Source organism: Mus pahari, chromosome 5 (assembly GCF_900095145.1).
Source record: "Mus pahari chromosome 5, PAHARI_EIJ_v1.1, whole genome shotgun sequence".
Lineage (NCBI taxonomy): Eukaryota > Metazoa > Chordata > Mammalia > Rodentia > Muridae > Mus > Mus pahari.
Window position 1 is genome coordinate 147,286,612 of NC_034594.1, and position 13,308 is coordinate 147,299,919.

The 13,308-nt window shown below is 40.2% G+C and overlaps 1 protein-coding gene across 1 annotated transcript in view; it reads left to right on the top strand.

Moving 5' to 3' along the window:
- The window catches only part of Fmn2 (formin 2), a 304,491-nt gene extending 291,199 nt beyond the window's left edge, over positions 1 to 13,292 (top strand). Inside the window, 2 exon segments of the mRNA XM_021197955.2 lie at positions 11,472 to 11,553; positions 12,749 to 13,292. Coding sequence (XP_021053614.1) covers positions 11,472 to 11,553; positions 12,749 to 12,775 — 109 coding nt within the window. The 3' untranslated portion in view covers positions 12,776 to 13,292.
- The last annotated feature ends 16 nt before the right edge of the window (positions 13,293 to 13,308 follow it).

The window sequence follows — 13,308 nt, forward strand, 5'->3', positions numbered from 1 at the left end:
TATAGGATAGAACACAGAGACCCCAATGGAGGAGCTAGGGAAATTACACAAGAAACTGAAGGGTCTGCAACCCTATAGGTGAAACAACAATATGAACTAATCAGTACCCCCAGAGCTCGTGTCTCTAGCTGCATATATAGCAGAAGATGGCCTAGTCAGCCATTGTTGGGAAGAGATGCCCCTTGGTCTTGCAAACGTTATATGCCCCATACAGGGGAACGCCAGGGCCAAGAAGTGGGAGTGGGTGGGCAGGGGAGCAGGGTGGGGGGAGGGTAAGGGGACATTCGGAATAGCATTTGAAATGTAAATGAAGAAAATATCTAATGAAATAAGTTTAAAAAAAAGATTTGTAAGATACATTTTTTAAAAAGGGTTGAAATCATGTATGAAGTTACCCTGTTGTCCCCACCGGAAGTTCATCCAAGTGTCTTCTTAGGGAACCATCTTTTTTGTAACTAGCTCACCAGCATTACACAAGAGATTTTTCAAATGTGTGGTAGTAGTGGAACCCCATTACCACCTAAGTCATTTGGAATGAACCCTTTGGTCTTATCATCAGGCACTCAACACAAAGTCAATCCCTCTGATGTGAAAAAAAATACGTATGTCTATGTATGTCACGACTTTGCATTCTATATACATCCATTCAAAATTCATTGCTGTATAAAGATAGAATTAAAGCAGTAGACTATAAAGGGGAATGAAATCCCAAAGGGACACAAAGCCAAGGGACATAACTCACAATGCTAGTCAGATATTCCATTCTTTAGCATGGGTAACATATCATATTAGCTATTTTTCAAGTGTCAAGGAAACAATGACCAATGTGAGGGCTCAGGTTGTGCTCTGAGAACTTAAAAATGACTATCTGTGATTATTCAACTCAAACTTGCTATTTGTCAAGCAGAAAAGAAATAGCCACAATCTTTGCTTTGAAGGAGAATCTGCATTAAATCATACAAAAAAAAAAAAAAAAAAAGCACCTTGCATCCATAAGTATACCCAGAGCCATTGCCTTAGCAAAGATAGTTTAAGCTTACTCTCAAAGGAGAGTAAAGGGGGAGGAGAGAGAGAGAGAGAGAGAGAGAGAGAGAGAGAGAGAGAGAGAGAGAGAGAAGAGAGAGAGAGGAGAGAGAGAAGAGAGAGAAGAGAGAGGAGAAAGAGAATGTATGTATGTATGTATGTATGTATGTATGTATGTATGTATGTATGTGTGGTGGTTCTCAGGGAACACACTTAACCAAGGTTTTTCCTCAGAGGTTGGGCATAGGGTGTTTAGACTGGTGGGCACCAGGAAACAAAGTCATAAATAAAGAAAAATAAACTTGGAGCTTGACTGTCCGTGGCCTTGACTACCTCACTACAGAGAATTTTTTTTTTAATTTAGAAAAAAAAAAAAAAGGTTATGTGTCTGAGACAGTTTTCTTACTTGTGAAAAGATGAGTTAGGTTGGCATGGAAGCCATTCGTCACCATGAGGCAATAATCCAAGTGATAGTAGGAACCTAATCTACAGGGAATTAGAAACCATGGTAGACTTTTAAATCTCTATTGAGGAATAAGTAATGAGCAAGCTTGTTCATGGAGAGTGAGGAAGGGGAGAGACAAGATTCTGTTGGTCTGGGAGCAGGATGGTGGTTGTGAGTAGTTACGCTCCTAAGTAAAGCCTGGCGAGTAAGAAGAGAATTGTCCACATAGGACCCGCAGCTTGTGTTCAATATCAAAGAAAGGGTAAGGTTTCAAAGGCTTAGAAGGACACGTGGAATTTCACAACAGAGGTTTCCTTTGAACGACTGTGTGGTCACGTGTAGTCCTAGCAGTATTGTGGTTCACAAGGAAACACTTAGCCAATGAGAGCAGTTAAGGAGGTTAAGTAATATGCCCATAGTTGGAAACTCTCCCTAAAGACTGTTGAAGAATCAAGTATTTAATCACCATTTCAGAGTAAATGAGGACATTGGGAGTGGGGGAAGGTGCCTAGAGAGTAGTTAATTCTGCAGCTAGCATAGGAAACCTTTGGAACAAATAGAAGATAAATATAAGCAATGACTTCTTCTTTTAAATAAAAGGACTTATTTACTTATTATATGTAAGTACATTGTAGCTAACTTCAGACACTCCAGAAAGAGGGCATCAGATGTCTTTATGAATGGTTGTGAGCCACCATGTGGTTGCTGGGATTTGAACTCAGGATCTTCAAAAGAACAGTCAGTGCTCTTAACCACTGAGCCATCCCTCCATCCCCAAGCAATGACTTCCTTATGTGTATTTTTGTTTTGTCTTGTTTATGAGTGATTACACAGCAACCCCAATCCATCTTTATTACCTGTAGCCATCACAAAGCTGTGGAGAAGATCCTGAGGCAACAAAATAGATTTATCCAAAAATATGCTATTCTGAATGTTATGCAGTCTTTGACGGTCATCAAAGAGATCAGGTTATAGGAAATTAATTGAATTGACTTAGAGTAAATAACCCTAAGGCTGAAGAGATGGCTTTGTAAGTGAAATACTCTCTACACAAACTTAAGGACCTGAGTTTGTATCTCCAGCATGAATGTTAGAAGCCTGTAGCCCTAACATTGGGAGTAGCAGACACAGGTAAATGGTGTGTGTGTGTGGCAGGGGGGACTTCAAGCAGCTTGGGCCCAATCTAGTTGAAGTGGTCTGCTCCAACTTCAGTGAGAGACCCATCCTTCAAAATAAGGGATTGTGCAATAGGGGAAGACACTTTAAGTCAGTACATGGACTCTACTTGAACACACACATGTATGCACAATTATACACATGTGCACATAATTAAAAGTAAGTAACTGAGTGTTCCTTTTATCTGGTTTCTCCTGTATAAGCCCTCATAGAAGTACTCTCAGGAGCTGCTGGCAGTGATCATCTCTGTTGATTGTCTTTGTGTTTGGGAAAATCCGCGTGGAGTTTTGTGAAGAATAGCATAGACCCCCAGCTATCCAACTGTCAGGAATCGGGTTTGGAGCTAGGTTTTCTCAGAAGGTAGCTCCCACTCTTGATAGGAATGGAGAGGTGCTTTGGGAGGAGTTAGACCAAGTATGATGCATGCCTCAGTGTGAACCCAGCTCCCCTGTCCTGGAGTCAGACTCCTCAGGACCTGAAGCAGGGTCCCCTTCTGCACCCACTGTCTCCTATGTGCCACAGCCATAGCACTTAGTCTGTGGCTTCCAGCCGGACAAAAGTGTATTGAAAACCTGGTTTTCTTCCTGTTCAAATCTACTTGAACTCCTTCTTGCTGTTTTCTGTAAACACGGGAGGGGAGCAATGCAGTGTTTTCTCTGACAAGTTAAAAAATAATCAGCATGTGCCTCAAAGTGAGTGCAGTGGGAAGCCCACAGTCGGTCTCCTGCCAGTCATCATAGCCACTTTGCGATGGTTATTTTAATGATTTCCTTTATGGTTTTATATGGGCGAGTTGGAGATCATTTGGGTTACAGAGGAGATAAGGCAGAAATAAACTTGCTTAACTCACCTTTAATTCCACAGGGCATCTGACACCTTCTATGGATCTACCTGGAAAGAATCCCCAGAGTCTTAAGCCATTCCTGCCAACCAACCATAGTCTAAGATCTCTGCCTCTCTCTCTCTCTCTCTCCACTTTGTAGGTTGAAAAAAAAATAATATGTAGGCAGACCTGATGGTGTGACATTTTGGTAATATGCTTTCTGACGTGGCAGGAATGGCACTTTTCCTGTGCTGTTAGCTTCCTGCTAAGCCTATCTCTTCTTGATGGGGATCTTAGACCTGAAGTGCCTGCCCCAGATTCAACCTACATCTCTCCCACATAACATATATGACTCCCAGAGTAAAGACTCTGAGACTCAGAAAGCTGAGCTGGAACCAGTGGGACGTGACTGTCTGCCACAGATACTTGTGTAGACCAAATTATGAATGTTTAGCCATGGGAAAGCAGCTGCCTTTCCCACCCTTTTCTTGATAAGATTGTGGCCAGAGTGGCCTTTGGTTTAGAAGGTGAATAGAAGTTGTTCTGTCTACAGGCTACAAGGATGTCTGGCTTCTCTTTTCTGTCTGTATCTATCTCCCTACCCATCTCACAGACTGTTTTTAAACTTAACTACACTGAATGTTTTGTATATATTTGCCCGGCAATAAATGGATCTGGGACCAGGGATGCTTCAAGGGCGGGAAATGCATCTTTATTAGAACAGAAATGAAAAGCCATTCCTTTTGTTTAGAAAACACATAATGAATCCAGTTTTAGTACAGACATAGTTTAAGAGTTTTATTTGTATAAAAATGATGAAAATTTAAAACTGATGTTAACAAATCCTACATGAACTACTTCCATATTTTCTTACTCATATATGTCTTCTTTATGATATTGTAAACCCTAAAATTGTTCCCATCTCCTGGGCTCAAATCTTTTCTGTGTGTAGTAACTTTTAAGCTAATACACTAAATGAAGCAACAGCCAGCCACATATTCTGTGAGGAAAAAAAAAATGAAACCCTTTATACATGTGGGAAAGTATACAATCCCAGTCTAGAAAATATTCACATTTTTATTTATGAGACGTTAAACTTTGTGTAGGAGTTTTTAGGTAAATTCCTGCTACAGCTTTCTAATTAGAGATCTTTGTATAATATTCCTCAGAATATTGTTTTTTATTACCGGCCTGAGGCAGACTTGTTTATGGTTTTTGGTTACAATGATGGTAGTAGGTTTTATAGAACCTAAAAACCATTACATCTACAGTTAGTATAATTTATTAATCAACAAAACCACTGTTGCCTCTCCTGTCTATTGGTCTCTGTGGCACCACAATCTGTCACTATAAATTAATCTGGGGAGAAGTTGACAGCAGATAGCTGAAGCTCATTGGCCAGCCCTGGCTGAATCTCTAAGCTACATACTGTCTCTCAAAACAAAAGGTGGCTACCTAAAGTCAATCTCTGGCCATCAAGTACATGCATGAGTGTACACATGGTGAAGTGAATACCAACCCTCATACATGCACACAACCACACAAGTGCGCATATATATATATATATACATATATATATATATATATGTATATATATATATATATACATATAGCCACTCCCTCTCCTCCACCTCCTTCTACCTCCTTCCCCTCTTCCTGCAAAACTCACTTTGCTTATATTAATCATCTCATCTTTGCCAAACATGATTCCATACATCTTCTGATCACTGTTCATTATCAACTGTTCTCTAGTTCACAAAACACATGAAACTCAAGAAGAAGGAAGACCAAAGTGTGTATACTTCAATTCTTCTTAGAAGGGGGAACAAAATAGCCATGGAACGAGTTACAGAGACAAAGTGTGGAGCAGAGACTGAAGGAATGACCATCCAGAGATTGTCCCACCTGGGGATCCATCCCATGTACAACCACCAAACACAGACACTATTGTGGATGCCAACAAGTGCTTGCTGACAGGAGCCTGATATAGCTGTCTCCTGTGAGGCTCTTCCAGTGCCTGACAAATGCAGAAGTGGATGCTCACACCCATTCATTGGACGGAGCACAGGGTCCCCAATGAAGGAGCTAGAGAAAGGACCCAAGGAGCTGAGGGGGTTTGCAGCCCCATAGGAGGAACAACAATATGAACTAACCAGTACCCCCAGAGTACCCTGGGACTGAACCACCAACCAAAAAAAAAAAAAAACACATGGTGGGACTCGTGTCTCTAGCTGTATATGTAGCAGAGGATGGCCTAATTGGTCATCAATGGAAGGAGAGGCCCTTGGTTCTGTGAAGGTTCTATGCCCCATATAGGGGAATGCCAGGGCCAGGAAGAGGGAGTGGGTGGATTGGGGAGCAGGCATAAGAGGAGGTGATAGTGGGTTTTCTGAGGGGAAACCAGGAAAGGGAATAAATTTTGAAATGTAAATAAAGAAAATATCTAATAAAAAAGATAGAGAACACCACCCTTTCTGTGACACCTCCTGGTCCTCTTGTCAAGGAATAAACATGCATTTAAGCCTTTTTTTTTTTTTTTTTTTTTTGCATGGATACATAGTTTCCTTCATTTAAGAAATTTCATAGCCAATGATTACAGAAAATATTAACATTAAGTTTTATAGCCATTATCTACCATCTAATATCTCTTCTTGCTCTTCAAAGATAATGCTCTATTTCCTGTTTTCTGATCTCTGGTTCTTGTGTTGTTTTTTGAGATCACTAAAAATGATGAATGAGGACTTTCTTTTTTATTTTCCTATGATTTGATCTACATACATTTTGTTTCTACTATCTGCACTGTTGACAGGGTACCCTGATGATTAAAATGAGCTGGCCAATCAATCTTTACTTCCCTTTTTAGAATGCCATGCAATCTTTACTTCCATTTTTAGTTCATTAAGAGGGCAGAAAATCAATTAACTAATGTGCTGCCAGTTCATGTTGTCATGTCTATGACTATAACTGCATTTAAAAGAATATATCTTTAGTAGTCATGCCTAGAACTATCAGTGTCTCTCACAATATTCACAGGTTTGGCCATCCTCTTATCCCATTTCAATAAAGAGAGACTTGAAGGTTGAACTTGGTTGCAGTCATTGTGTGGAAGCAGGCGACCACTATCTCTGCCCTAGCCAGTGTTTCCCTTTCTCTGCGTACCTTCCCTCTTCTTGGTGATGGACTTTTGTAAACCAAGTGCTGTCTTTCCTTCTATTTCTTTTTCCCCCATTTCAAATTATTACAGTGTTGAATGGAGTAGTAAAAATTGCTGGGTTTAATTTATTGCTTGAAATGTCATTTTCCCCTTGCAACTTTTTTTTTTTTACTGATTTATTGATTTATTTAGTGACTTACTTTTTTATTAAATTATTTTTTTATTTACATTCCAAATGCTGCCTCCTTCCCAGCCCCCCCTCCTAGAGTTCTTCACCCCATCCCCTCTCTCCTTTGCCTCTGAGAGGGTGCTCTTCCTGACTTGCTACCTCCCCTCACACACACATCCACCTCCACCACACTCACACACCCCCAGCACCCCCTTCCCTGGGGCATAAAGTTTCTACAGGATTAGGCCCATCCTCTCCCACTGAACAGTCAAGGCAGTTCTCTGCTACCTATGTGCTAGGGGTGGGGGCAGTGGGGACCAGCCCATGTATACTCTTTGGTTGGTGGCTCAGTCTCTGGGAGCTCCCAGGTCCCAGCTTAGTTGACATTGTTTGTCTTCTCATGGCGTTGCCATCCTCTTCAGCACCCTCAGTCCTTCCCCTAACTCTTCCATAGGGGTCACTGACCTCAGCCCGATGGTCGGCTGTAAGTGTCTGCATCTGTCTCAGCCAGCTGCTGGTGGAGCCTCTGGGACAGCCAGGCTAGGTTCTTGTCTGCAAGCACAACATGGCATCAGTAATGGTGTCGGGGTTTGGTGCCTACACATGGGATGGATCCCAAATTGCTACTCCTTCTGGAAAAGTTTGGTTTCACTGAGTGAGGGAAAGGAATCAGAGTAAGGAGGAGATAAATGGCCTTTAGTACTTATACAAGAGACCTCAAGTGACAGGTGACAAAATCTGCCAACATAGCACAGTTGGCAAGGTGCTAATCTTGAGAGCTGCTTGGGCCTCTCCTCACCAAGTTGTCCTTCCCTGGCTTTCTCCTTTTTGTCTCTCTTTGCACTGATATTTCTCTCTCTCTCTCTCTCTCTCTCTCTCTCTCTCTCTCTCTCTCTCTCTCTCTCCTTCCTCTTGCATTTCTCTTGCTTTTACTTTCTTATGAGACAGCTGTCATAAACCACAGAATAACCAAAACCGCAGTTTAGAATGACCTTGAACTTTGGATCCTCTGCCTCTACTTCCCAAGTGCTGAGATTATAGGTACGTAACACTGTGGCTGGCCCTGCGGTGAGGATTAGATCCTGGGCTTTGCAAATGCTGTACTAGCACTTGACCAACTGAGGTACATCCTCAATTCAGCCTTCCTTTCTTTCTCTCTCTCTCTCTCTCTCTCTCTCTCTCTCTCTCTCTCCAATTCGAGTGGCAAATTTTTCTTTCTCCTTCCTTCCTTCCTTCCTTCCTTCCTTCCTTCCTTCCTTCCTTCCTTCCTTCCTTCCTTCCTTCCATGCCTATTTCTGGCTGTAAATCTAAACTTCAGGGATACATTCTTCTATCCAATCTCAAGTGTGAAGGGAGAGACAGCCTGCTAGAGAGTTATATTGAAATGCAGTTGGCATTTGGAAGGAGCAGCAGTAACTCAGCAGTTGCAGTTCTATTTGCTGGGCTTCCTTGTCTGGCCTCAGTGGGAGAGGGAGCACCAAGCCTCACAGAGATTTGAGATGCCAGGGTATGAGGATATGGTGGGGGGAAGCACACCTGCTCAGAGCAGAAGAGGAGGGAGTATAGAGGAAGAATTATGGGAGGGAGCTGCCAGAAGGGGGTCAATGAGCAGGATGTAAAGTGAATAAGTAAAAAAAAAAAAAATAACTAGCTAATTAATTAATTTAAAAAGAAAAACTCAACAGAAAAAAAAAATGAACATGTTTACTGGTCTTGTGTTGAATAAGAGGGCTGAGGAGGGGTTACTGTCCCATGAAAGACGTCTAGGCAGAGTTTTCAGAGAGCACTGTTTCTCAAAGTGGCACTCATAGGCTGCCTGCATCTTATTCCCCAGGGGCTATCTCTGTATCTCAGAGGGACTCAGTCTGAAAATATCCGTGCTGGAGACTCGCATTAAGGCAGAGTCCTCACAGAACAAGCTCAAAGTAGGAGCACAACCTGTTTCTCCCGGTGCTTAGCTCTTCAACTCCTCAGCTCACCAAGGCACACATATCTCAAGGTGCCTAAGATAAAAAGACCAACGTACAGCACTAAGGACACATTGGGAGCATTTACCTCTACCTCGTAGGGATCTTATGGCAGAAGAAGAAGAAATGACACATATTTTTAAGTACAGAATGGTAATGCTTGTCTCCTCCTCTACCTTTTCTTTCATTCTGAAATAATTTATATTTCCAAAAATATGAACAATTGAGCTTTCTTGGTTATTTCAAAACAAGAGCCAACCCTCAACATACTTCCCAATTTTATATATATAATTCCCAAATACCAATTACAGGAGCCTCCTCTGGGACCTTATACAAATTCCGGAGGTCACCCATAGCACAAACTGTCATTACTGGCATCTGGACTTGTATGCCTCTGGTCTATAGATGTTCAGTTGAATTGTCCCTGTAAATTGTAGCTGCACCAGGGTCTGACTTGGAGTTGATGCTTGAATGCTTGAAAAATGTTGGCCAAATGAGCAAACGAGCTAAAGGGCTCCATGACGCCACCTTGACGCACACTCTCTGCAGTTTTCATGGGCTCTACCCTAAGGAATGGCTGGACTTTCTTTCATGTTAAATTAAATATGTTTGTATTAAAATCAGCTTCCTGTGATCCTAACCAAGATATGTTCTAGAACTGCTGCAAGTAGAGCAGAGCGAACACCAGGATGCTTTGGGGATCTAAATACTTGTGAAGTCTTTTTTTGTGTGTTATGAAATGTTTTAAAGAACTCCAAGCAAATTTAAAAGGGGGATCTACTGGATTTGGGCTAAGTGCTTAAAAAAAAAAAAAAGGAAAGAAAAAAAGAAAAAAGAAAGGTTAATTCCCTATCCAAATACTTCAAGCTTAAATTTACTGGCAGCTATTTTAGAGGAAGATGGTGACTCTAAAATCCTTGGTTTGTTATAGAGAAAATGTTTTTGTCGTCAAATGTTTAGGGGGGGATTAAAGGGAATTTATGGCTTGGGGGGGGAAGTAATAAATGTGGTAACAATGCACTGTCTAAACTGTCCTGAGTTTCTGCAATTACTGACTACAAAAGCAGCATTTAAATGTTGTATCTAAAAGGAATTACTTTCATATCATGCTTGAGATGCCTGCCTGGATCAGTGGGTCTTCTATTGACTAAGGAAAGTTGAATCAATTACACAGGAGATAAATTCTGTCATTAGCTCATTTGTTACAGAGCTCAAGGAACATATTCAAGAACTGTTTTTTCCTCAAGAAATTTAATCAGTATAAGGTATATTTGTCTTAAGGTCAAGATACAGCCTGTTCAGATTCTTCTGACATACTTCATGTTTAAATAATTTTATTCTTAAGGAAATATCACAAGAGTTAAAAATAAATAAATAAATGAATCTGATAGACCAGATTCTTTCTTTCTGTGTCCTGTTTTTCTATTAATGGAGTCTTGCCTTGAAGGTTTATTTCTATTTCTTTAATAAAATCAGTTGTGACTTGTTATCATATATAAAAATTCGTAAAGGAATGTTTTAGCAAAGTACTCTTCGGCCTTGTAAGGACTTGCCTGTAATCATAATGTAATACTCCTGTGTTCTGTCCTTTTACTATTTAAGGGTGTTCCAAGGTTAGAGGTGATAGTACATTGCCAGTGTTCAATAGTGAGGTCAATTAATGCAGAATTAATCTTTAAATGGCACTTTCCTTTACGCGATACCTCTGATGGACACAGTGAGCTTTTCTTTGGAATGTATACACAAAAAGAAACCTTAACATGTTAAAAGTCCTATCGGCAATGGTAGCATGTCCTTGAATCCTAGCTCTTAGGAGGTTGCAGCAAGATTTCATATTCTGGGGCAACATGGGTTCACTGTGAGACTTTATCTCCTAAATCAGTGGGAAAAGGATTATCACTATGCAGTTGTTCTATTTGGTTATTATTTATCTATTTATTTATTTACTTATGGTATCAATTAAATGCTCATTTCCCCCAAAAACAGTCAAAAGAATGACCCAGGGTGCCTTTGGAAACTGTGAGAGAGGCTCCAGGGAAAAAGATGCAGAGGGCCTTTATCTCAAGTGAAACTGGTTCCCGGAATTGTTCTTGAATGTGATTTTGTGCCTCCTGTGACAAAACTTTCCCTTTAATTCATAAGACATGTTTATTGTTGTTGGATGTCAAATAATAGCTATAGAACGCAGTCTTGTCAGTGTACCCTGAATCTGCATATGGGCTTCTGCCTTCCTTTCACAGAGCCTCTCTCACAGTTCCCATGGGTCATTCTTTTGACTGTCTCCCAACAGATAATTGCTTCCATGCTTGACGAAGTTTAATTGTTGCAAGTGTCCACAAATTTCATTCCAAATGTCTTTTTATGTCTAGGTGAGTTTGGTATAGAGAAAATGAACCTGAAGTCATTTTAAATCTTCGTGTGAATTCTTACATGATCATCCTTAATTATGAAAATACTTCTGAGTTATATAGTAGTTGATCCCTCTGTATTTCTTTAATATATCCCATAATAGGACCCACAACTTCACATGAGTGAACTGCTTTATCGCTAACAATTTCTTTTAAAATCAAATATTGGAGGCATTCTTGTGTTTCTTATTTCTCAGTAATGCAAATCTTAAATGAGTTACTCCTTACCCTCTTGATATAAATAAAGTAGCCTTCTGTGGTTCCCGTGGGCTTCTGTTTAAATGAGTTGTTTTCTTCCCCACTTAGAGTCAAGGAAGCTGAGGAAGTGTGTAGGCAGAAGAAAGGAAAATCACTCTATAAAGTAAAACCAAGACATGACTCTGGGATTGTAAGTATTAACTATTCTTGCTTTCAGCTTGTGGTTGTCTTTGCAACATATACAGTTATGTAATAATATTCCAGTCATATTTATCTTGGGTTTGGATAAATAAATAGATTCTAATTCCAGCACTCTCTTTTCTTTTTGTCCTTAATCCAGACTTTGTAGTTGAGTCAGTTTCCAAGTTGAGTATTTGAAACTTGGGATATTAAGACATATGTGAAAGCCTGTGTCCACCTCTTGGGGCAGGAGAATAACCTGGACGTCCTCGTTATGCATGAGTCCCAAGTCACTGATGCACTTTAACCCAAGTGACTAATAGGAGATTTGCTACATAAAATGAAATAGGACATGACATATGCTCTCAAGTAGGCTATCTGTCTAAAAGTATAGTCTAGGAATCTTCCTCGGCCAAGTCCTCCATTACAAAATAAAGAAAGAAACAAACAAACAAGCAAAATAACTACCAACTTGTATACCCTTAGAGAGAAATGTTGGTCATCAAGGCACAATCTCCCTTCTGGTACTGTAGACATTAGTTGAAGGTTTTGAAGGTGTCATACATCTCCTGCTGCCAGGGCAAGTAAGAGGTGCTGATTTAGATGAAAATTTAGGACACCAAATAGAAGCATTTTAAGATTTGTTTTTATTTTTGTATTTATGGATCTGTATGGATTTGTGGATGCAGACAGCTGAAGAGGTGGGGAGAGGGCTTTGGATCCTCTGGAGCTGGAGTCTCAAAGGTTGTGAATGACTTCACATAGGTTCTGGGAACTGAACTCTGGGTCTCTACAAAAACAATGCATGACTTAACAGCTGAGCCATTCTCTCCAGCCCTAAATGAAGCACCTTGAATTGGATTTAGTATAACGTAGTCTAAATAAAATAGACAGTACAGACAACTCAAACTGCCTTAGGGTTAAGTAGCCCTGGTTAGAAAATATCTCTATCTTCAGATAAAATTTATTTTCCCATCAGCTTTTCTGTATCAAAATCAGTCTTATCTGATGGTAAATTTCTGATGCTGCTTTCTGATCAAAGGTTAATAAAGCCATATTGAATAAAAGGGATGATTATCAGCTAATACTGATTATGCTGCTATGAGATAGAAGAGAATTTAAACATTTCAACCAAGAAATCAATCCACTGGTTTTGATTCTATATTCGTGCCTTTGCATGTGTATGTTTTTGTTTTTGTTTTTAGAAAGCGAAGATAAGCATGAAAACGTGATCTGTGACAAGAACAGCTGAAGAAAACAAGACATTGAAACAACTTGCACAGCATCCACCTGACTGTGAAGGAGGGAAGGAAGCCCCATCCTTCTAATCATTTTCCTCTGAACCTCTTGCATAATCTTCATGTTTTCTAGGCAGTTTGCTGATTGTTGAAATTTATTGTATGTTCCTTTAAAATGGCAAAGGCAGTAGACCAGCGGAGAATCGGACACCTTTCCTTTTTGTAAACATTGTGATGTTATACCAACAGACCTAAGTGGCACGTCTAAGAGGCACGATCTGCATTAATTCTGAACATGATGAGCCCTAGCCTATGGTTTTTCTCTTGTTCCTTTTTACTGACAACCAGAACTCCACATCAATGCGGTTAGACTTGTGGGTAAACTTTGTTCCTAGTGAATTCTTTGTATCTACTTGACTTCTGCTTATACAGTGTCTATTTGAGAAGTAAATACCATCAATATGTCATGATTCATACTCTCCCATGCTTAAGTTGCTCTCTATTATATTTCCCTTGAGGCTCTATGA